Genomic DNA, 25,209 nt, shown 5'->3' with positions numbered 1-25,209 from the left:
CCTGGGTTCAAGCAATTCTCCTGCCTCAGCCTCCCAAGTAGCTGGGATTACAGGCACTTGCCACCACACCCAGCTAATTTTTGTATTTTGGGTAGTGATGAGGTTTCACCATGTTACGCGACTGGTCTCAAACTCCTGACCTCAAGTGATCTGCCTGCCTCGGCTTCCCAAAGTGCTGGGATTCCAGGCATGAGCCACTGCGCCCAGCCCGCCTTAATCATTTTTAAGTATACAGTTCAGTAGTGTGAAGTATATTCACGTTGTTGTGAGACAGATCTCCAGAACGTTTTCATCTTACAAAACTCAAACTCTATACCTATTAAACAAATCCCCTTTTCCTCCTATCAACTTTATTCTGAATGGTGATGTAAAAATAATAGCTAACTATGTCTAGCACTGTGCTAAGTATTTTGTATATATGATCTCATGAAAGCCTCAAAATAACTCTAGAAAGTAGGTATTATTGCCGGGCACAGTGGCTCACGCCTGTAATCCCAGCACTTTGGGAGGCCGAGATGGGTGGATTACGAGGTCAAGAGATCGAGACCATCCTGACTAACACGGTGAAATGCTGTCTCTACTAAAAATACAAAACAATTAGCCAGCATGGTGGCAAGCGCCTGTAGTCTCAGCTACTCGGGAGGCTGAGGCAGGACAATCGCTTGAACCAAGCGGCTGGAGGTTGCAACGAGCCAAGACCGCACCATTGCACTCCAGCCTGGGCGACAGAGTGAGATTCCGTCTCAAAAAAAAAAAAAAAAAAAAAAAAAAAAAAAAAAAGTCATCTTACAGAGGAGAAAATTGAGGCACAGAGATGTTAATAACTTGCCCTGAGGTCACAATGTAAAGTGCTGGTGCTGCAGTTTGCCCCCAGTCTGGGTTGGCAGTCTGTGCGCTTAACCCTACTGGCTGCATTCATCTCCGACTTACCCAGCCCCTAACCTTGGCCATTTAGATAGTTTCCAATTTGTTGTTATAAGTAGCAATGCACAGCTTTGTGTAACTGTCCTCCCACCACCAAATTTAGCCTTTTCCTGAGTGAATAGGTGTGCACATGATGCCTAGTTGCTTTCAAAGAGGGGAATCCATGACATTTTCATACAATTTGAGAATGCTAATGCTTATTTGGCAGGAAATTGTTCAAGGTTGCCCCCTAGAAGATGATGGCGAAGAAAGGATGAAGACCTGAGACTTCTGGTTCTAGTTCCTCTCTCCCTCCGTTGCTTCCCTTACATTAAAGATAGAATGAAAACAGTATGGGCCAGGCGCGGTAGCTCACGCCTGTAATCCAGTACTTTGGGAGGCTGAGGCGGGTGGATGACCTGAGGTCAGGAGTTCGAGACCAGCCTGGCCAACAAGACGAAACCCCATCTCTACTAAACATACAAAAATTAGCCAGGCAGGGTGGCGGGTGCCTGTAATCCCAGCTACTCAGGAGGCTAAGGCAGGAGACTAGATTGAACCCGGGAGGCAGAGGTTGCAGTGAGCCGAGATTGCACCATTGCACTCCAGCCTGAGTGACAAGAGTGAAACTCCATCTCAGAAAAAAAAAAAAAAAAAAAAGAATGAAAAGTATCTTCCTCACAAACCCAATCTCAGCTGATGCTAGTATCTTCCATGAGACTTTCTTGTTGAGGCAGGTAACTCTGTGGGTTAACTTGATGGGGCTCAGCCCAAGACCTAAGAACTAAATGGAGTAAGATGCTTAACGAGGCCAGGGCTCAACTTAATCCCCTGCTCCTGGCCCAGGTCTCCAGTTCAGGAAGGTAGAGCTTCAGCTGAGGACGACGGGAAGATGCCGCGCAAGATAGGAGGCTTTTTGTTATTACTTCTCTTTGGCTATGAAGGTATGTGCTTTTCAACCATTGACATTCATTGCATACTTAACATGTAATTTAATTAATATCCTTGATAAACAGGAATATAACTCGAATAATAGAATTATTAATTAGCAACATGTTAATTAACCAATACATGTTATTAATGAATAACAGTTGTCTTTATGTAGATGGCTTTCCACTTCTGTGAGGAGCCTTCTAAAGTTCAAAGGATGCTTAAATTCCGACGGAAAGAAAGATGGGTCTCAAAAATCAATAAAATAGCCATAAGTTGCAACAATGAATGAGAAAGTACGGCATATTCTGGAAACCTTTTAGGAGTCAAAGTTGGAGTGACTGTAGAATTTAATATTGCAAACCAGAATGCTATTGGCAGTGGAGGAGGCCGCTATTAATAATTCTGCTGGGACAACAGGTATAACCCAGGACCATCCAGGGCAAATCGGAACGTAAGGTCACCCTAGTTTAAATATGGATTAAAGTAACATGCCCAGTGCCACTGGAATCTAATAAAAAACATAATCCAACTGAGAGTCAGGAAACCCTGGAGACTTAATACCCTCACTCATTTAACAGTTTCTAAATATGAGCCTAACGGAAGTGATATGCTTCAATTAGGAAAAAATAAGGGCAAATCTCTAAAATGTCATCCAGTTCCAATTCCCCCTCATCTTTGAAATAATATTCTTTCATGCGTCTCTCAATTCTCAAGTATACATCTGCTCAGAATGTCTTCTCAGGTACATCCAGATGTTAGAAATTGGTTGACTGTCTTCTTTGTGGATATCGTGTATTTGTGTATGTTATAGAAAATAAATTAAAAAGCAGGAAGAAGGAGGTCTCTCTGCTCTGCAAATGACCTGGTAGACAAACACAATGAAACTCACACAAGTAGAATCAGAATTCTTGGTTTCACGGCTCACTGCAGCCTCAGTCTCCCAGGCTCAAGCCATCCTCCTGCCTCAGCCTCCCTAGTAGCTGGGACTACAGGCATGCACCACCACATTCGGCTAATTTTTTGTATTTGTAGAGAGGGGTTTTCACCATGTTTCCCAGGCTGATGACTTTTGTTACTAAGTCACATTTCTCAGTATTTGGAAAGACTGGTGACAATATAATTCCAAGGTCATTCTGCAAACCATAAGGTATATTTCTAAGTAGGGATCATTTAAACCCATTGTCTGTTGTGATTTTTTTCCCTTGCAATTAATAGTCCACAGCTTGTCCCAGGAACTCTGAGCACTTTAAGATGCTTTGGGGTTTTGTTGTTTTTCCTTTACTCCTTGACCCCTCCTCTTTCCTTAGCAAGAAAATCTAAGCAGACTGTGTCAAGGCTTAGATCTAAATACTCCTGGTTCTCAGACACCCCCCAGGCTCACTCTCAGATTTCTCTTCTTTGTGATTGGCATGGAGATTCATTCATTCCTCAATCCCTTCGTTCAAGAACTCATCCCTGAGTATCTGCTAGGTGGCAAACACTGTGTAAGAACTTGACATGCAGGGCAGATCCTTGTTGCTTCCACAGCGCTGAGTCTAACAACCCCATTCTGTGACCTCCCCACCCCCATGGGAAGCAGTCCTAGAAAAGTTTACCAATGAGCCAGGCACAGTGGCTCATGCCTGCAATCCCAGCACTTTGGGAGGCTGATGCAGGTGGACCACCTTAGGTCGGGAGTTCCAGACCAGCCTGACCAACATGGAGAAACACCATCTCTACTAAAAATACAAAATTAGCCAGGTGTGGCAGCGCATGCCTGTAATCCCAACTACTCAGGAGGCTGAGAAAGGAGAATTGCTTCCACCCAGTAGACAGAAGTTGCAGTGAGCTGAGATTGTGCCACTGCACTCCAGCCTGGGTGACAGAGTGACACTGTCTCAAAAAAAAAAAAAGTTTACCAATGCATTTTAAAATTACACCTGCCCAGTTAGTAGATATCAGTAATAAAAGACAGGCTGGCAGGAGGTGTGAAGGATAGCACTCCTTTGTGTTCTGAAGTTTACCAATCTTTGTGCATGGCTGGAGAGCTCCAGAAATGTCCATGAAGAGCAGAGAACATCGTCTCTCCAGGTGGATGCAACATGGCCCAGTGAGAAAGCTTGGGGAGCTGAAATGATCTTACCCACCTAACCCAGGCCTTTAACACCTCTTGGAAGGAAAGCAGCCAGCCAAAGATAGCCACTGTGGCTTGGCGACCTACTGTGTGCCCTACCCTGAGCCAGAGGGATGCTCCAGGGGACAGAGGACACAATCGCTGCACTTAACCAGCATATTATCCAGGTGGAGATGCATAAGACCCCCATATATGGGAAAGATGTGATCCATTGCACAGCTGGGAACCTGAAGACAAGGCCTCTTCGTCCAATTTACCCTCCTCTGCTTCTGTTCCTCGGTGGCAGTGTCTCCTCATTACGATGAAATGAGGGAGAAGAACTGTCTTCACTTAGGCGTTGGGTGAAGGTTCATTTGGGAGAGCACACAGCATCGTAGTAAGGCACTTCCTGTGTCTTCTAAGAGTCAGGCTTCTACTTCTCTTACACCACACATATTGGATTCAATGCCAATAATGATTTTTAGAACATTCATCTTATTAAAATATCTTACTTCATTACTTGGTCATGTTTATCATATAAAAACAAAAAAAGTCCTTCAGATTCAACTTATAGGTGACTGTGTTACCATCAGGGACTGCAGGGTTGTTTTAAAAGCAGCTTTATTGAGACGTAATTTATGTACTCTTAAATTCACCCATTGAAAGTCTATTGTTTGATCGTTTTAAGTATATTTACAGATTTGTGGAGCACATAATCTAATTTTAGAACATTTTCATCACCCAAACATGAAGCCCTCACTCCCCATTTTCCCTGTCCCCTCCCTCCCCCAGCCCCTGGGCAACCACAAATGGACTTTCTGTCTCTAAAGATTTGCCAGTCCTGCACAGTTCATTTCAGTAGAATCACACAGCATGTGGTCTTTTGTCTTTCACTTAGCATACGTTGTCGTTGAGGTTCATCTGTGTCTGAAGCATGTGCGGATAACAGATTTACCCATGAATATGACTGTCGCCTAAAATAGTAACACTTTCACACCAGAAGCAATTTCTTTCTTTTTCTTTCACGAGAGGGACGTTATTGCAGCCTGCTGCGTCCCTCCTGTTTCTCAAGTAGATTGGAAGCTGGTTACAGACCGTTTTTAATCATTCATAATTTTATGCTTTTCTCCTTGGCTTCATCTGTTTCCATGGGAAGGAACACTCTGTAGTTGGTGATATCCAATCAAAGAGACCAAACTAGTCTTTCCTGTGCGTATCTAAAGCGCACGCCTTTCCTCGTCGGTTACAAGGTACATTTCAAGAAATAGACATGTCTTGAAATTTCCTGCTGTGGCAACAAGTACAGTGGCCCTTTTGGACCAAGGGGCAAATGAGCCCATATTGCATAAATCTAAGATTGGTGACTGGCAGATGGCTCATGTAACGTGTGGTGGAATCACAGAAGCCATCCAAGTAGGGAGAAAAATATGCAACCACATAATAGAAATCTTTCACTATTTTTCCTTTAGAGGCTGAGGTTTTTCTCTTGTTCTCCTTCCAACAATGCTATTTTCCGGTATGACACTATTAGGTTGGTGCAAAAGTAATTGCGGTTTTTGCCATCACAATATGTTATGGTCAAAATGCTTTTGTTCTCCAGTTCATTGGTGATTAAATCCTTGTGTGGCACTGCAGCTACCATGTTGCTTCTCCTTTGGTGACAGCTTTTTCTGTAAAACACTTGTCGTTCCTTCTTTCTCTGTTCATTTCCATAAGGACCTGGTACCTCAGAGCCCCAGGCTGTCTACAGACAAATGCTTTCTGGGGAGGGGAGTCTAGGAGGAAAAGAAACACAAAAAATCGCCCCAACATTGGATTGCACCAGGAACTGGCTCTAATGCAGGCCTTTTCCTTGGACTCTAGGTTTGCTCAGTGACAGCTCAACAGACCAGACCCTCTCCGTGACAGAAATGGCCTTTGAGCCAAGTGGATTTGGTTATGAAAGCCACACTGTCAGTAACCAATACCCCTTGCCTTTGGTTTTTCAAAAAGAGGATCTGGTACAATTTTTTTTTTTTTTTTTGAGACAGAGTCTCACTCTGTTGCCTAGGCTGGAGTACAGTGGCGTGATCTCAGCTCACTGCAGCCTCTGCCTCTGGGGTTCAAGTGAGTCTCCTGCCTCAGCCTCCCAAGTAGCTGGGATGACAGGCATGCACCACCACGCCCAGCTAATTTTTGTATTTTTTGTAGAGATGGGGTTTCACCATGTTGGCCAGGCTAGTCTGGAACTCCTGACCTCAAGTGATCTGCCTGCCTCGGCCTCCCAAAGTGCTAGGATTACAGGTGTGGGCCACCGTGCCCAGCCTGGCACAACTGATGTTAGCCTAAGTGACAGGGCCCTTCAGAAACTGCCTCACAGCCAGTCCCAGCTTCTCCTGAGGGTGGAGATGGGGCAGAGCATCTCCTGGACTAGCAGCCCCCAATTAACTAGACCCTAATTGCTTATTTCCTTTGCATTTCTTGATGAACAGCTACAGGCCTGAGGTTAGGAGTTCATGTAGTCATTTACTCTGCAGAGCACAGGGCACCATCCAGCCTTTCTGGGCTTCCCCTTGAGTTCCAGAAGCATCTGTCCCGCTGCCAGCTCGATTTCAACACTGGGGTATCCCCTAGGCATCTCAAATTCATTATGTCCCAAACAGACCATCCTTCTCCCCATCGTCCCCAAATCCCTTGTCCTCACTGAAATCTTCCCCTTCCCCCCACCCTGTAAATGGCAGCTCTATTCCCCCAGTTGCCCCAGCCTCAGACTTCTGTTTCTTTCACATCCCCACCCCCGCCACGTGTAACCTGTCTGCAGGTCCTGTGGGCACTACTTCCCCAGTACAGTCAGAATCCAGCCACTCATTGTTGTACCTGAGCAAGTCAACGAATGTGCCACACTCTGAGATTGAATTATGAGTCCCTTATTATGCGGCGACCGAGAGGTGGCTAACACCCAAAATTCTCTCAGCCCCTAAGAAAGTTAGGTGGTCTTTTATACCCTAGTTTCAAAAGGGAGGGGGAACTTAGCTGAAGCAAATTTTTCACAAAAGCAGAGTAAGCAAAAAGTTAAAAGATAAACTAGTACATGAGAAATAAAACAGTGCCAAGTGCGAGGGGTAAAGCTGTCATGAAAGACACACAACTTACAGACAATGGGGGCTCTGGGCGCACAATGGCACCTGCGTTCCCAGGCTCTGCTGGTACCACTCAGCCTCTTATTAACAAATGCATTCCTGGAGGTGCCCAGTGTCAGCTCGCCCCAGCTGCATACTACAGTTACATACTTAATGGTGGGAAAATAACTAAAATGTAGAAGCTGAGATGGAATCTGTCCGGCTAACATAAAGCCTGAACAGCTTTTAGTCTGAGAAAGAGAGAGTTAGTTTTGGCTGGCAAAAAGCAGGTTATCACATTATCACCTCCACTGCCACCACCCTGGGCCAAGCCACCATCTTCTCTTCCCTGGATGACTGCACTCACCTCGGAACCAGACCCTGTGGCCACCCTTGCTGTGGCCAGCCCGGTCTATAATACGGTACCAGAGGGGAGCATTAGGCGCGGTCGCTCACGCCTGTAATCCCAGCACTTTGGGAGGCCATGGCGGGTGTATCATGAGGTCAAGAGATTGAGACCATCCTGGCCAACATGGTGAAACCCCTTCTCTACTAAAAATACAACAAACTAGCTGGGCGTGGTGGCAGACATCTGTAGTCCCAGCTACTCAGGAGGCTGAGGCAGGAGAATCACTTGAACCTGGGAGGCGGAGGTTGCAGTGAGCCGAGATCATGCCACTGCACTCCAGCCTGGCGACAGGGTGAGACTCCACCTCAAAACAAACAAACAAACAAAAACAGAGGGAGTTTTGAAATCATGGTCAGTCATGTCCTCTCCTATCCTCAAGCTCCACAAATGGCCCACGAGGCCCTACGGAAACTGGCTCCCCGATACCCCCCAGCCTCCCCATCTCCTAAGACTCTCTCTCCTCTGGCTCCAGCCCCAGGGGCTCCTTGGTCTTCCTGGAAGATGCCAAGCACGTGCTCACCTCGGGGGCTTGGCACATGCTGTTCCCTCTGCCCACAATGCTTTGCCCACAGGTGTCTCACCTCCCTTGGATCTTTGTGCCAACATCACCTTCTCAGTGAAGGCTTACCTAAGTTCAAAAGGACCAGTCCCTGTCCCTACTTCCTTGCTTCTTCTCCACAGCAGTCACTGGCATCTTCCATACTATATATTGTATTTCTTCATTCGTTTATGAATGTATTCTCCCCGTCCATTCCCACCCCACACACACACTAGCCTATGAGCTTTATGATGGCAGGTGTTTTTCCTGTTCCGTTTACTACTCGATCCCCAGCACCTAAAGCTGGGACTGGAATGTAGTAGATGCCCAATGAATATTAGTTGAATGAATGAATGCTTTGGGGTGAGTAATTATCAGCCATCTTTCTTTTGTATGGGTTTCTATGACTTGTGCTTGAGAAAAAGGTGGACTGAAAAGGCCAGAGCAAGTGGTGAGCTGGGGGACAGGAACAACCCTCTTTTTTTTTTTGAGACAGGGTCTCACTCTGTCACCCAGACTGAAGTGCAGTGATGCAATCATACCTCGCTGCAGCTTCCAACTCCCATAATCCTCCCACCTCAGTCTTCCAAACAGCTCGGATCACAGGTGTGTGGCACCACACTTGGCTAATTTTTATTTATTTATTTACTTATTTATTTATTTTAGCAGAGACCAGGTTTTGCCATGTTGCCCAGGCTGATCTCAAACTCCTGAGCTCAAGGGATACTTCCGCTCCAGTCTCCCAAAGTGTTAGAATTCCATGCATGAGCCAGTGCGCCCGCCCAGGAAAAGTCCTCTTTATAGGGAGAGGCTGAGCAGGCAGAGAAGTCGGCTCAGGAGGAGGCATTCGAGACAAAGAAATTCTGTGGACGGAGGCATGAGACGGTCTGGCACGTTTGTGGCTTGGCAGGCAGTGCAGAGTGAGAAACGTAATCCCAAGAGGCGGGCAGGAGGTAGCTCTATCTCCACCACCCCTTGAAGGACACTTTATTATTACACGTATTATAGGGGTGAGAAAATGGAGAGATCACAATAAATGTCAGAGATGGGACTCAGCCCCTGGCAATGGGGACCCACCAGAGGGTTTTGTGCAGGACAGTGGCAGCATCAGGCATCACTTCGCTGCCTCAGCAGCATGGAGGATGAAAGAGACAAATCGGCCGGGCCTGGTGGCTCACGCCTGTAATCCCAGCATTTTGGGAGGCCAAGGCGGGTGGATCTCTTGAGGTCAGGAGTTTGAGACTAGCCTGGCCAACATGGTGAAACCCCGTCTCTACTAAAAATACAAAAACTAGCTGGGCATGGTGGTGCATGCCTGTAATCCCAGCCACTTGGGAGGCTGAGGCAGAAGAATCACTTCAACCCGGGAGGCAGAGGTTGCAGTGAGCTGAGATCACGCCACTGCACTCCAGCCTGGGTGACAGAGTGAGACTCTGTCTCAAAAAAAAAGAGAGACAAGTTTCTCTTTAGCAGGTACAGTACCAGGGAGAGAGGGTGGGGCCTCAAGCAGGTAGTGGCAGTGGGATGGAGAGGAGAGAAAGCCCCTGGTGGCCATAGGATGTAGGGGTTTAGGAAAAAGAGGAGTCTAGGAAGAGCCCTCTGGATGGGGTGGCAGATGGATGGCGAAGCCACTCAGAAGATAAGAAATAGAAAACAGAGGCCAGGCGCGGTGGCTCATGCCTATAATCCCAGCACTTTGGGAGGGCAAGGCAAGAGGATCTCTTGAGCCCAGGAATTTGAGACCAGCCTGGGCAACATAGCAGACCCCATCTCTACAAAAAAATTAAGAAAATTAGCTGAGCATGGCAGGGCATGCCTGTAGTCCCAGCTACTCAGGAGGCTGAGGTGGGAGGATTGCAGGAGGTCGAGGCTGCAATGATCAAGAAACAGAACATGACGAGTGGGGCCAGGCACAGTGGCTCACTTCTGTAATCCTAGCACTTTGGGAAGCTGAAGCAGGAGGGCGGCTTGCATCCAGGAGTTCGAGACAAGCATGGGCAATATAGTGAGACCCCATCTTTACAAAAAAAATTGGAAAATTAGCCAGGCCTGGTGGCACATGCTTACAGTTCCAGCTACTCGGGAGGCTGAGGTGGGAGGATCACTTGAGCCTGGGAGATGAGGCTGCAGTGAGCCGGGAGCACACCACTGTACTCTAGCCTTCGCAACAGAGCAAGACCCTGTCTCAAAAAAAAAAAAGTCATTGTTAACTTCCTCTGACAGCACATAATTTGGGACTATGGGGCTGTCTTAGTCTGTTTGAGAAGCTATACAAAATACCATAAACTGGGTGGCTTATAAACCACAGAAATTTATTTCTTACAATACTGGAGGCTGGTAAGTCCACGTCAAGGTGCTGGCAGATTTGGGTCTGGTGAGACCCTGCTTCCTGCTTCATCCCTGGCACCTTCTTGCTGTGCCCTCCCATGGCAGAAGGGGCAAGCTAGTGATACGGTTGGTGGGCAGGGTGGTCCCTGGCTCAGGCCCCACCCCCAGGCCTGTGCCCACGGACCTAGATGAGGACAGGCACAGACCCAGGCACTCCTGCCTTGGCGCCCAAAGATTGCATTTCCCAAGACCACCCTGGCCCACCATGCCACCGATCCTGGGCCTATAAAAACTCCGAGACCCTAGCAGGCAGACACTCAAGAGCCTGGAGGTGGAGAGGAGCACATTGGCAGAAGAAGACATGAGTGGCTGGACATCCAGAGGATGTTGAGAGGCTCGCGCTGTCAGAAGAGCACATGGCAGACACCCGCAGCCAGTAGGCCACGGACCAGCGGAACAAGGCGGAGTTTGCCCGGGACCGTCAGAGAAGAGTGGGGCCAACCTAACAAGTCTGACTCCAGGGGAAAACCATCTCCCTCCTGGCTCCCCCATCTGCTGAGAGCTACTTCCACCATTCAATACAACCTTGCGCTCATTCTCCAAGAGCACGTGTGATCTGATTCTTTGGATACACCAAGCCAGGAACCTCGGGATACATACAGAAAGCCCTCTGTCCTTGTGACAAGGCAGGGGTCTAATTGAGCTAGCACAAACCGCCTCCGGATGGCAAACTAAAAGAGCACCCTGAAACACACACCCACTGGGGTCTTAGCTGTAAACATTCACCCCTAGACACTGCGGTGAGGTCAGAGCTCCACAGCCTGCAGTCTGCATGCTTCCCGAGGGACTTGAGCAGCGGGGCACTGAAGAAACGAGTCACAGCCCACTCACAGGGCATGCCAGGGGGCAAGGGGACCTTTCCTATTGTCTCTTTTACACAGATACTAATCCCGTTTAAGAGGGCAGAGAGTCATCACCTCTCAAAGGCCCCACCTCTTACTACCACATTGGTGATTAGGTTCCAACATATGAATTTTGTGGGGGAAACTAACATTCAGACCATAGCAGGGATTCTGGTGGCCTCCTACAAAGACGGCACTCCCTAACCTTCATGGCTACCTGAGACGGTCAATTCTGCCCCTAGCAGGTGAGTAACCAGTGGAACGAACACTCAGGAGAGACAGCAGTGTGGAGGCTGCAGTGAGCGTGGCCTGAACCTTCCTAGGCTAAGTGACATGTCCACTTCACTACACTGCAGCCCCTGCATAACCCATGGAAGCACTCACCCCTGGCATGGTCCAGTGGCCTGTCTTCTCCTGGGTCCTCAAGCCCCTGCGAGCAGACAGCGAGGCTTCCATTTCACAAGGCCCGGGCCCTGGTACGGCACCAGGCCCACAGTGGACACAAAAAAGTGGTTGCAGAACGGGGAAATGTGTATTATTGAAATGAAAACTTTTATCATTGTGATGAAAAAGGCAAGACCATTTCTAAAAGCTTCTTGTGAGCATCAGATTCACTTTTTAAGTAGCAAAGTGGTTAAAGGAGGGACTTTTATCTCCATTTTTTACACTCAGGTTTTGTTTAAAATTTTTCCAGTAGTTGTTGTTGCCTTTATCATCAGAAAATAAAGAAAGGTGTTTGTTTTATTCAAAATGTCTGGGAAGGCCAGGTGCGGTGCCTCACATCTGTAATCCCAGCACTTTAGGAGGACAAGGTGGGTGGATCACCTAAGGTCAGGAGTTCGAAAGCAGCCTGGGCAACATGGCAAAACCCAGTATCTACTAAAAATACAAAAATTACCTGGGCATGGTGGCTGTAACCCCAGCTACTCGGGAGGCTGAGGCAGGAGAATCGCTTGAACCCGGAAGGCGAAGCTTGCAGTGAGCCAAGATTGCGCCATTGCACTCCAGCCTGGGCGACAGAGAGAAACCCAGTCTCCAAAAAAAAAAAGTCTAGGCAATGCTTTTCCTCACTTCTCTCAAGGCTCATGGCTGAGACCCCTATGACAAAAGACAGTTTAATGACGGAAAACCGTCCCTCATTTAGCAGAAACCCTGTCTCTACTAAAAATACAAAAATTAGCCAGGCGTGGTGGTGGGTGCCTATAATCTCAGCTCACTGCAACCTCCACCTCCCGAGTTCAAGCAATTCTCCTGTCTCGGCCTCCCAAGTAGCTGGGATTACAGGTGTGCGCCACCATGCTCAGCTAATTTTTGTATTTTTAGTAGAGACAGGTTTTACCATGTTGGTCAGGCTGGTCTCAAACTCCTGACCTCGTGATCCACCCACCTCAGCCTCCCAAAGTGCTGGGATTATAGGCATGAGCCACTGCACCCAGTCATAATTATCTCTCTTTTTTTTTTTTGAGACAGAGTCTCACTCTGTCACCCAGGCTGGAGTGCAGTGGTGAAACCTCTGCCTGCCGGGTTCAAGCTACTCTTGTACCTCAGCCTCCTAAGTAGCTGGGATTACAGGCGTGCGCCACCATGCCTGGCTCATTTTTGTTTGTTTTTGTAGAGAAGGGGTTTTCATCTTGGTATTCAGGCTGGTCTCAAACTCCTGGCCTAAGTGATTGGCCCACCTTGGCCTCCCAAAGTGCTGGGATTACAGGCGTGAGCCACTGCACCCGCCCTATAATGATGATCTTGTTCTTTCTGTTTAATTTTACTGACCCTAGCTTCTTAGCATCCGTGGATGTTTTTCCTGGCAGGTATTTACTTACCTTAAATTCTTCCAGAAGGGGTCTTGTTGCTTTCATGTGACTATTTCTATTTCACTTTTCCATGTAACGAGTGATGCTGTTGGATCTCTTTCTTTTATTAATCAGATTTTTTCTGTCTCATTCTTTTGCTTTAGCCACATTGGGATTATCGTCTACAGAGGTATGTAATAGTAAGAAGGCTGCAATGTATATGCATAATACTTTTGAAGATTTTCCTAGCCAAAAATAATGTAGAGCACTATCACTTTTTTAAAAACGTATTTTGAAATCTATTTTGGCCGGGCACGGTGGCTCATGCCTCTAATCGCAGCACTTCGGGAGGCCAAGGCGGGCAGATCACTTGAGGTCAGGAGTTCGAGACTAGCCTGGCCAACATGGTGAAACCCCGTCTCAAGTTAAAAAATACAAAAATTAGCTGGGTGTGGTGGTGCACGCCTGTCATTCTACCTGCTCAGGAGGCTGAGGCAGGAGAATTGCTTGAACCCAGGAGGTGGAGGCTGCAGTGAGCCAAGATCACACCACCACACTCCAGCCTGGGGGACAGACTAAGACTGTGTCTCAAAAAAATGTATTTCTTTGCTGATGGTGGCAGTACCACATTTGACCAAGGCAAGCTCCACCATTGGTGTTTGAGAATGAAAGTAAACCACGTCTTGAATCAGATGGCACAAACCTCCAGGGGATGTTAAAAGTCTAAACTTGGATTGGGGCTCCCCAAACTTCTGAAGATAACTATAATGGGGTGAATGGTGACCCCTAGATGGGTGTATCTGTGAGATTATTAGTTGGTTGCCCAGGGTGGCAGACATTTACTTATTTAGAATGCAAGATGAGCGGTAGCTGTGTGTATGAAGGCTGGATTAATAGCTCAATTTGGCCGCTATGGCGAAGATGCCGTAGACGGTGCGTAGGGAGTGAGTGTGGTGTCTGATCACTCCAGGGGTGGCAACCACAGCTGCCTTTGACCATGACTTTTCTGACGTCCTGCCCCTCTGGTTGGCTGCAGGATGAAGGTGAGGACCCCTGGTACCAAAAAGTATGCAAGTGCGATTGCCAAGGAGGAGCCAGTGGTCTGTGGTCTGCTGGTGCCACGTCCTTGGACTGCATACCAGGTGGGTATCCCCTCTCCTGGGGATGGAACAGTCGTTAGGAACACCCCGTATCTCTTCCTTTTTCCCACTCGCCTGAATTAACCCCCTGAACGCTACCCTTATCTTTAGAGTGAAAGATGAGTGGTAGCTGTGTGCATTCATGTATTACCATTATTAACAGTAGGTTAATGTAGGTTTTCTCCAGTTGGCCTCTGAGTTTCAAACCTCACACTGGGCCCTGCTTCAACACATAGTGTTAGTGTCAGTGTTGAGAAACAGATCCCTAGATCTCCATGTCTCCAGGCTGGGATGGTAGGATGGGTCCTAACTTTCAATGAAATTGATGAATGGGGCTGATTAAAAATAAATTAATGGGAGGCCGGGCGCAGTGGCTCATGCCTGTAATCCCAGCCCTCTGGGAGACCGAGGCGGGCGGATTGCTTGAGCTCTGGAGTTTGAGATTTGCTTGGGCAACATGGTGAAACCTTGTCTCTACTAAAAATACAAAAATTAGCCGGGTGTGGTGGCTCACACCTGTAGTCCCAGCTATTCAGGAGACTGAGGTGGGAGGATTGCTTGAATCCGGGAGGTGGAGGTTGCTGTGAGCAGTGACTGTACCACTGCACTCCAGCCTGGGTGACAGAGAGAGACTATCTCAAAAAAAAAAAAAAGAAAGAAAGAAAGAAAGAAAAGAAATTAGTGGCAGGCAGCCTGGAATTTTGAAAAGAGAACAGCCTCTAGAGCCAGGAAGACCAGGGCTGAAATCCTGGCTGTGTCACATCTGGACTCTGGGACTGTCACTTTGTTCTTTGTCTGTGCAATGCACGTGATGATAGCACCATGCTTGGATGCTGCCTGCACACCAAACAGCCATGGACTTCTCTCCCAATGCCCAGCCCCCTTGTAATTAATCAGGTGGTGCCATCCAAACAGCTCCAGCCAAGGTGAGCAGGCCACTTCCAAAATGGCACTGAAGGGCTGGCACTCAACTCTCTGGCTCTCCCTTTCCTGCCATGAAGCCCCCTGTTGAGAGAGTGGCTTCTCCTTCAACCTGGTCCCTGCGTGATCATGTGGAGCAGAATCCCCTGCCTACCTACGACCAGTCATCTGAGTGAAAAATAAATCTGTGTTTTGTGGAGCTTCCGAAATTTCCAGGCCAATTTGTTCTACAGCTGATGTAGCCTATGTCTAAGACAGGGGCCCACAAACTTTGTAAAGGAACAGAGAGGAAATATTTGTGGCTTTGTGGACCAAAGGTCTGTCACAACTACTCTATTCTGCCCTTGTTGTTGGAAAGCAGCCATACACATTATGTAAATGCTCAAGCATGGCTGGGTTCCAATAAAACTTTATTTACAAAACAAGCAGAGGGCCAGATGTGGTCCATGGGTCATAGTTTGTTGACCCCTGCTCCACGGGGTTGTCAACAAGGAATAAATAAGATGAGGCATGAAAGCAGCCTGTGGGATACCCACCACACTGTTGAATAAAGGTTGGTTCCTTTTCCACCAGCCTCCTAAGAGCTCACACTCTGAGGAGGGAGTGAGCATATCCAATTTTCAGAGGCTTGGCAGTACCTGCTAATATTTGCAATCCTTAAATCCTTTCCATGCTCAGAGCTTATTTTGTATGAAACTGGCCTCGCCACCTCTCCAGGGTTATGATGGAGTCGTGCCACTTCATTTACTTTACACAATTGCCTAATAATAGCTCCAGAAGAGACAGGTTTGTGTATCTGTGTGTGAGGGTCTTTTCATTATTTCATTAAATTTGCATTAAAAAAGCAAATTGCAATGTGTGTGTGGGAGGGTAGGGTACAATGGCTTCTACAGCGTGATTTTTCCATTTTCTGAAGGGGAAGTCATTTCTGAGCCAAGTTTGTTTTCCAAGGGAACTGTGGAGACCTGATCGTGAGGAAACCAGTGGGGTTTTCCTATGTGACATCCCGTCAGGCTCCACAGCCTTAGCTCATGCAGCCATTAAATGTTGGCAAGATGGGCTCAGTCAATACTGACACACCCTTGTTAATAATCCATTTATAAATTAATTCACCCATCTTTCAACATGTGCCTATGATATGTCAGGCACTGACAAGGAGACAGGAATGAAGGCATTGTCTCCACCTTAGAGAAATTTACCATTTAGTGGAAACAAATGTTCTTTTCACTAGAGATATGAGACCTCCTGCAATTCCATTCCAAGTAAGTTCTGTCTAAGAATAAATTGAAAAGACATTGTTGATGTGGATTGGCTTCATTGACCCAATCAAGTTTGCAACTTCAAGACAGGCTACATGCAACCTGGGCAACATGACAAAACCCTATCTATAGATGGGGGGCACAGTGGCTATAGTCCCAGCTCCTTAGGAGGCCGAGGTGGGGGGATCACTTGAGCCCAGGAGGTTGAGGCTGCAGTGAGCCATAATCATATCACTCCACTCCAGCCTGGGTAACAGACAGAAACTCTGTCTCAGAAAAAAAAAAAAAAAAAAAAAAAGCCAGGCACAGTGGCTCACATCTGTAATCCCAGCACTTTGGGAGGCTGAGGTGGGCAGATCACGAGGTCAAGAGACTGAGACCGTCCTGGCCAACATGGTGAAACACTGTCTCTACTAAAAATATTTTAAAAAAAAATTAGCTGGGTATGGTCGTACGTGCCTATAGTTCCAGCTACTTGGGAGGGTGAGGCAGGAGAATCTCTTGAACCCAGGCGGTGGAGGTTGTAGTGAGCTGAGATCACGCCACTGCACTCCAGCCTGGTGACAGAGTGAGACTTTGTCAAACAAATAAAAAATAAAAAATAAAAATAAGAAAGGCCATGTGTTTGAGGGATGTGATGTTGACTCTGGTCCCCAAAGCTGTCTCCCCTACACAGCTGTCATGAGCTTGAAGTTCTAAAATTAGAAATTCTTTTAGCGTAAGTGTTCTCCTCTCCCCACTGTGTTCTGGCTTTGTTTTTAACAATGCAGATATTTTCAGAAAGGAAAAAACTCAGCCTCAGTGTTAATGGTTAATTAATTCATGTTAATTGGTTCTTCCATGAGAGAGATGATTCCAGGAACTGGGACCAGCCACAGGCTTGCAGAAGGCACTTGCCTGTCAGTCCCTGGGATTCTTGTGGTGTGCTAGGGACGAAGCTTGTTCTATCTGGGCCTTGTACATCAGGGCTTCTCTCATAGCCTGTCTCACCAAGAAAGAGAACCCTGGAAAGCACAGAAGGACAGCGGGGTCATTCAGAGCTGCCAGGAGGAGCCGGCAGGTGTACTCTGACTAATGCCCACCCCGCCCCCCCCCCCATGGAGCAGAAGGCCACGTGCATTGTGGCCTCCTAATCTTCACTTTAATGCTATTAAAAATGCTAAAAGCTCTGTCTTTTCCACCGTTGAGCCAAGATTACCCCGGCACTCTGAGAACAGAAAATAGGGTAGGGAAATTATCAAAAGTATATGAAATCCCCTGGTTTGCTAACGCTTCCTTTGATTCTAGATTTTCTATTCTATATGATACTTGAGCTTATAATCCATTCTTCCAGAAATATTCTTCTATATATTTTCTTCTGTACTCCACTATATTGTCACATATATTCAAGTCTAATATATATGCATAACACTATTCACATGTGTCTGGAATCTCGTATTAAGAACATCCCTGAACTCTGTGTTTCTTTAGGTCTGCATGCTTTATAAACCTGCCTACAAACCCAGAAAGTAGCCACTTAAGCAAAAAGGCTAGAATATGAAACATACACAGCCTCGGGTTGGTAATATTGCAAATATGCCTTTATCCATCTCATGATCACATCATGGCTCAGAAGAGCCATTTGGGCCACAGATGTGGGCTTTTCCCTCAGGGTGAAATGAAACAGAAACAGGTCTAATAGCTGCAACAACAAAGTGACATTGGGCAGAAAACTTGGCAAGGTCACATTCTGTGTGTGTCTGATAAGGATCCCCCTTAGTTCTTTTTTTTTTTTTAGATGGAGTCTTGCTTTGTCACCTAGGCTGGAGGACAGTGCTGCGATCTCGGCTCACTGCAACCTCCGCCTCCCAGGTTCAAGTGATTCTCCTGCCTCAGCCTCCCAAGAAGCTGGGACTACAGGCATGCACCACCACGCCCGGCTAATTTTTTGTGTTTACTAGAGATGGGGTTTCACCATGTTGGTCAGGCTGGTCTCGAACTCCTGACCTCAGGTGATCCTCCCGCCTCAGCCTCCCAAGTGCTGGGATTACAGGCGTGAGCCACTGCTCCCGGTTTAGGATCCCCTTAATTCTTTCACGACACTATTTATGTTGCCTTCTAGCATCTACTCAATTTAAGTCGACAAGGCCAGAGGTCACAGTCAGCATCTACTTCTTCCCTGAGGCCTCTGCTGCCTGTTTCTGTCACTTCCTCTGCTTGTCCCCAGTGGCCACCCAAAACGGGGCAATGGTGTTTGTTCATTCATCGTCCATCCACCCATCCAGTCAATATCTAGAGAGTGCCCAGCACCTGCAGGTATTCTGCTTTGCTCAGGGGAGAATGGGGAGGGAGGTAGGCAAAGGGAGATGACAATGAACTACGGTCGAGGAGGAGGAGGGGTATGTGACAGGTGTGGAGGGTGCTGGGGAGGAACCACCTGGGGCCTCTTACCCAGCTCAGGGCAGGCAGAGGTCTGAAGGCTGAGGTGTGGAGGACCAGGCGGAGGGGTGGGGATGGGAGGGGACAGCCTCAGGGAGGGCCTGCAGGCCACATGCAGACCTGAAAAGAGCTCAACCAGGTCCCCTGAAGGAGGAGGAAAGGGGAAAAAGGAGTCAGGAAAAAATCACAATAAAAGAACTGGAGTGCGCTCTTCTTCAGGGCACACAGAGTGGGGGAAATGGCACATTTTCTATTTTTCCATGTTAGGAGAAATCCAGTTGGAGTTCCCCTTGTAATGGCCCATGAGGAGTCTTATGGACAGGATTTTTGAAGGTTTTTCTCCCCCTTTAGACCCTCGAACCCCCCAGGAGCTTGTGAGGGCGGCCCGGCCACAGCCTCACCAGAAAGTGAATGCCAAGCTCAGTCTGAGGGACCTGTCCGAGTTTTCAGAGGGCACTCAGGGCTCCCAGACCCACCCTGGTCCAGCCCCTGAGGGGAATCAGGTCCCTCCTGCTGCACTCTCAGGCCCTCACCACACCCCTGCGACTTCAGCTGGGGCGGTGACCTCCTTCTCTTGGACAATGCACTAATTCATGGTGGGGCCTAGATCTTCCAGGTCCATAAGCCTGAGGGATGCTGTCGACAGGGCTTCTCTCTCACATCCTTCTCTCTCTCTCTCTTTCTCTCTCTCTCTCTCTCTCTCTCTCACATACACACACACACACACACACACACACAGACATACTTGCTCCTGCCTGGGGCAAGGAGAGCCGAAACCATTAGTCACATGAAGCTGGCCTCATTCTCTGGAGGGTGTGGCGGGGGGCGCACAGGGCAGGGGAGGATAAATGGCAACAGAACAGAGTAGGATAGAGGCCCGTTGGACTTCCTTCCGATTGAGTCTTTGCCAGAAAAACATGCAAAATTCCAGATCTCAATGTAATCTCACGAATTCACCTGCACCAATGTCATGTACCTGCTGCTTTTCGGCCAGATGCTGTGCTCTATGAACTCTGCAATCTCCAAATAGTTTCACTTAATCTTACAGTGATGTTATGAAGACAGGTACTACTTACTGTCATGCCCCATTTCACAGATGAGGAGACCGAGACCCAGAAAGGTTAAGCACCTGGCCTGAGCTCATGCTGAGAGGGTGGGCCCCTACCCGAGGTGTCACTGGCTGGACGCAGGCCTGCTTGACCATGACTGCCCATTACAACCCTGCAGCTTCACCCCACACCCAGGCCAATGATATCAGAATCCCGATGGTGTGGCCCGAACATCAGCATCTCTGCAGGTCCTCCGGCAATGCCGAGGTGCAGCCCAGGCTGAGCCCCACCATCTAGAGTCTCTGCTTACCGGATTGCTGGGTTAGGGATCTGAAATCAGCAGTGCCTCGGACCCGGGTTGTCAGGTGCATGGAAGTGCCTCGGACCTCGAGCTCTGGATAGGGAGCAGGACTGGAGGTTGAGTGTTGAAGGGCTCGGTTTGGGACATACGGACTGTGAAACTTCTTTGGGTTACCACGGGGGACGTATATTCCTGGAAAAAAATTCAGAGGGCAGTGGAATGAAGCTTGGGGCCAGGGAGTCAAGCATCAGCCCCCAGACACCAGCTGAAGCCAAGGTGACAGTGAGATCATCACCTTCCCTGGGGAGTAAGTATAGCATCCATGTCTGGACACACAGGTCTTTGGATCACAGAGTGAACCACACATTCTCTGCTGCCTGGACAGGCCTCCCAAGCCGCTAAGGCCATTGGCCCTGGACAGGTACCTCTGCAGGCCTACAGCCTGTTCTGAAACGTTAAAAGGGCTATTTGGGAAGAAATGACAAAAGAGACGTGAAGGGGAAACACACGAAGAAGAGCAAAGTGCCAAGAATAAGGTGACTGGGAGAGGTGGCGCTGTGTTTTTCCCTTCCCCTCTGCCTCCTGCCTCAGAGCTGGTGACCCTGAACAAAAAAAAAAAAAAAAAATGGATGTTCAGTCATCAAATGCTCAAAGTGGAGGGGCTTCAGAGACAACCAAAGTTAGAATTTTGCCTATGAAAAAATCCTGCCACCTGGCCTTGTCCCCCGCTCCTGATCTCTTGGGCTTGTCTTCCTGGCTGGAGGGGCAGCGAGGTGGTGGAAGAGCCCTCGAGTCCTCAGGATCTGCCAGCCCACAAAATGCCTTCCCTGGCAGGTCAAGGCTTTCAAAGTGCACTTTCAAAAGTGAGCTTGTTAAAAATGCAGTTGCTCTGGGGTGGAGTCCTGGAAACTGCATTTTTAATAAGCTCCCCTGATGATTCCCTGGCCACGAAAGGCAGGATTGAATGGCCCACAAAGTACTCCTCTTCGCCCTCCCAGAAATTGACATGATCGTAACAGACTCCCAAAGTCTTGAGTACTTGATAAACTACAAATTCTGTGTCCTCACCCTCAGCCCCACAGAGCTGCAGATGCTAGTGGGATCAGGCCTATTCCTTTGGTGGATTTGGGTAGAAAGGAAGTTAAGCCTCCCTGGTCAGAGGTCTGAAGCTGGCCTGTTTTTAGCCTCTGGGGACAGGGCATAGCTGTCTCTGCAAGCATGTTTCATTCAACTTTACTGGCTTTTGAAAAATTCTCCAGAGAGACTTCAGCCCTCCTTTTACAGGTAATGATGCCTCAGTAAATATGTTCGGCCCTTCAACCTGAACTCAAATTTACAGGTGAAGAAAATACTATGATTTGCCTTATTTCCAGTTTATCATTCATCATCAGAAAGCTAGGAGAAGGAGGTGGGAGGATCGCTTGAGCCCAGGAGTTAGAGTGGCAGAGAGCTATGACTGCGCCACTGCACTCCAGCCCGTGTAACAGGGAGATGCTGTCTCTAACAAAAAAGGAAAATACATTTGCCATTTGTTTTCTGTAAAAATTCACTTAGGAACTGGGTTTGGTTATAAGTACAAGACTCCCTAAATACTGGTTTATTGATTTAGGAGTTTTGTTTTAACTTACATGGTAAAAAATATTAGGGGTAGGGAGTTACAGTAAGGTTATCAAGGCTGAGGTCTCTGCAATTCTTTTTTTTTTTTTTTTTGGACAGGGTCTGCCACCCAGGCTGGAATGCAGTGGCGTGATCATGGCTCACTGCAGCCACAGACTCCTGGGCTGAAGCAATCCTCCTGCCTCAGTCTCCCCCGTAGCTGGGACTACAGGTGTGTGCCATGAGATGGGATCTCCCTATGTTGCCTCAGGCTGCTCTTGAACTCCTGGCTCAAGCGATCCTCCCAAAGCACTGGGATTACAGACATGAGCCACTGTGCTCGGCCTCTGCAGCTCTCTTAGCCTTACCCCCATGGTGCAAGATGGCTACTGTCACACCAGCCATCAGATGTAGTCTAAGTGACAGGAAGAAAGAAGGGGCAAGCAAAACCTGAACAGAAATCCCAGCAGGCAGACTTTGTATCTCACTGGTCAGAAGCGATGTCATGTGGGCACTTCTAAATGCAAAGGAAGCTGGGAAAGGCCCTTTATTCAGCTGGCTACATTGCTGCTCCCAATGAAAGGGGAGCTCTTTAGTCAAAAAGAAGGGGAAGCCAGGTGCGGTGGCTCACACCTGTTATCCCCAGTGCCTTGGGAGGCTGAAGCGGGCAGATCCCTTGAACCCAGGAGTTCGAGACTAGCCTGGGCAACATGGCAAAACCCCGTCTCTACAAAAAATACAAAACTTAGCCGGGTGTGGTGCATGCACCTGTGGTCCCAGCTACTTGGGAGGCTGAGGTGGGAGGATCACTTGAACCCAGGAGGCAGAGGTTGCAGTGGGCTGATATCACAATACTGCACTCCAGCCTAGGTGACAGGGTGAGGACTTGTCTCAAAAAAAAAAAAAAAAAAAGAAGAAGAAGAAGGGGAGAATGAATGAATACTGGGTTGAAAACTGGCAGCCTCTGACCAGGTAACTGGACACTGTGTTTAATGTGAGGGGACATACAGACAAGAGGAAGGGAGAGAGAATTAACACAGAAGAACCACCTTTGACTACTACCCCTGGGAAAAAGCAGTTCCTTTCAGCTGTTTCTCGTTCAACAGTTCCCCGAGCACATTTCACCCATTTTTTTTTTCATTTGACTGGTAAGAAAACTGCAATTTACAAGTAGGAAGTTACTCTCAATATCTCAATATGTAATCGCCTGTCTTGCCTCTCCTCTCACTGTGGTTTTGTCCCTATAATTTGCATCATCTGCTGCCCAAAGACATTGAGGGGATGGCTAAATCTGTGTTAATGAAGGAAAGAAAGATGTATAGCTTTAAATACGGTGTTTCGCTGTGCACCTCTTGGTTTTCAGATCTCTAAGTTGGTGGAGGAGGTGAGGCATTTCTCAAAATTCCGCACACCCCTTGTGAGGTTGCCATAGAGCCCCTTCCCTCTGCTTTTACAAAGGCTGTGAGTCTCTATGGCAATTCCTTTACTTCATCCTTCATTCCTTTCTCGCATGAGTAGTGAACCGTTGAAGACCCAGCTCTACTCATTGTGAACCAGAGAGACAGGTAAAGCCTTTTCCAGCTCCGAAGTGCAAAGCAGATGGGTTTGTTTTGTTATTTCAGTCACCTGGTGCTTGCTGAGTATTGAGATATGCATTCTTTTTCCCTTCCCAGAATGCCCATATCATAAACCCCTGGGTTTCGAATCGGGGGAGGTCACACCGGACCAGATCACCTGCTCTAACCCAGAGCAGTATGTGGGCTGGTATTCCTCGTGGACTGCAAACAAGGCCCGGCTCAACAGTCAAGGCTTTGGGTAAGCAGGGCCCAGGGGATTTTTTTTCATGTGCTTTGAAAAAACATGCACCTCTCTACCATCCTGGCCGACACGGTGAATCCCTGTCTCTACTAAAACTACAAAAAACTGGCCAGTGTGGTGGCACGTGCCTGTAATCCCAGCTACTCAGGAGGCTGATGCAGGAGAATTGCTTGAACCTGGGAAACGGAGGTTGCAGTGAGCCGCACTGCACTCCAGCCTGGGCAACACAGGGAGACTCTGTCTCAAAAAAAAGAAGGCCTCTCTAATGACACAGAATGTACTTATAAGTGCTGCGGGGGATATGAAGGAAGAAAGACCTCATCCATGCAGCCAGCAAAGGCTTTCTAAGGAAAACATATTTGACCTACAACTTGAAGTTGGCCAGGTGAGGGAGGGGAAGAGGTGTTGGGTAGGTACAGCAGGTGCAAAAGCCCTGAGTTGGGACGATACCTCCAGGGTGTGGATGGGGAACATAAAGAGGGCAGCAAGGCTGGAGCACAGCTGAGGCGAGGTGGAGAGGCAGGCAGAGGTCAGATGGTATAGGACCTTAGAAGCCACGTTAGTGACTGTGGTCCTTACTGCGGGGATAATGGGAGGACCCTGAGTGCAAATCAGTTAGCATACAGGTTTATGCTGCTGTAACAAAGAGCACCAAAATACAGTGACTTAATGTAGAAGTGTGTTTCTTGCTCACTTAAAAGTTTCATTCATCAGCCGGGTGTGATGGCTCATGCCTGTAATCCCAGCACTTTGGGAGGCTGAGGTAGGTGGATTACCTGAGGTCAGGAATTCAAGACTGGCCTGGCCAACATGGTGAAACACCGTCTCTACTAAAAATACAAAACTTAGCCAGGTGTGGTGGCAGGTGGCTATAATACCAGCTATTTGGGAGGCTGAGGCAGGAGAATCACTTGAACCTGGGAGGCGGAGATTGCAGTGAGCCGAGATCACAGGCCACTGCACGCCAGCCTGGGTGACAGAGCAAGACTCTGTCTCAGAAAGAAAAAAAAAATATTTCACTCAGCAGCCTAGGGTTGTTATGGCAGCTTGATGGCATGAGGGGCCCAGGCTCTACTTTGTTGTTCTGTCATCCTTGACATGATGCATCTATCTTGGGGTCCAAAATGGTGGCTCTGTATTCTACCATCACATCCACATTCTAGTTAGTGGAGAGAAACAGAAGAGCAGCAGAGTGCGCATGATTTGCCTTTAAGAACACAAACATATTCTATTGGCCACTTCTGCCCACAGCCCATTGACCAGAGTTTGGTTAGTTGCAAGGGAGACTGGGAAATGTCATCTTAGCCAGGTGGCCATTTGCCGAGATGAAATCCAGGGGTTCTATTACCAAATGAAGATGGGAAGGAAATATCGGGCGATCATTAGCAGACTCTGCCAGAAAAAGATTTTAAGTCAAAGAGTATCACAAGCACATTTGTGTGTGAAGAAAAGTTCTCTGGTTTCTGTGGGGCCTGAGCGATCCAGGGAGACTAGTTAAGTCAGGTGTGGCAAGAAAGGAGGGGGACATGGGCTAGAATGGTGGCAGTGGAGACCCAGAGAAATAGAGGAAGTTGAGACACTTGCAGATGGGGCCGATAGATGGATTGGGAGCTGGAGGTATGGAGAGGAGGGGGCCCAAGACGGTTCTCAGGTGGCTGGCATGAATGCACGGGAGGATGGATACTCAGAGATGTGGGGTCTGAAAGCAGGGTGGG

The 25,209-nt window shown here is 48.0% G+C and overlaps 2 protein-coding genes across 3 annotated transcripts in view; one reads left to right on the top strand and one right to left on the bottom strand.

Moving 5' to 3' along the window:
* The first annotated feature begins 1,734 nt into the window (after positions 1 to 1,734).
* RS1 (retinoschisin 1) overlaps positions 1,735 to 25,209 on the top strand; it is a 30,200-nt gene continuing 6,725 nt past the window's right edge. Inside the window, exons 1-4 of one of the 2 annotated variants that reach the window (XM_032286026.1) lie at positions 1,735 to 1,847; positions 13,158 to 13,183; positions 14,030 to 14,135; positions 23,350 to 23,491. In XM_032286026.1, the coding sequence (XP_032141917.1) occupies positions 1,796 to 1,847; positions 13,158 to 13,183; positions 14,030 to 14,135; positions 23,350 to 23,491 (326 nt within the window). In that variant the 5' untranslated portion in view covers positions 1,735 to 1,795. The remainder of the gene's footprint in view (positions 1,848 to 13,157; positions 13,184 to 14,029; positions 14,136 to 23,349; positions 23,492 to 25,209) is intronic. The other variant, XM_032286027.1, reaches the window with a different exon arrangement.
* CDKL5 (cyclin dependent kinase like 5) overlaps positions 17,162 to 25,209 on the bottom strand; it is a 209,824-nt gene continuing 201,776 nt past the window's right edge. The window contains exons 19-21 of the mRNA XM_032286025.1: positions 24,570 to 24,653; positions 20,090 to 20,272; positions 17,162 to 17,316 (exon numbers count right to left, since the gene is read on the bottom strand). Coding sequence (XP_032141916.1) covers positions 17,213 to 17,316; positions 20,090 to 20,272; positions 24,570 to 24,653 — 371 coding nt within the window. The 3' untranslated portion in view covers positions 17,162 to 17,212. The remainder of the gene's footprint in view (positions 17,317 to 20,089; positions 20,273 to 24,569; positions 24,654 to 25,209) is intronic.

Source organism: Sapajus apella, unplaced genomic scaffold, assembly GCF_009761245.1.
Source record: "Sapajus apella isolate SASKATOON/1434 unplaced genomic scaffold, GSC_monkey_1.0 scaffold17, whole genome shotgun sequence".
NCBI lineage: Eukaryota > Metazoa > Chordata > Mammalia > Primates > Cebidae > Sapajus > Sapajus apella.
This window is presented reverse-complemented; position numbering and strand designations above follow the sequence as displayed.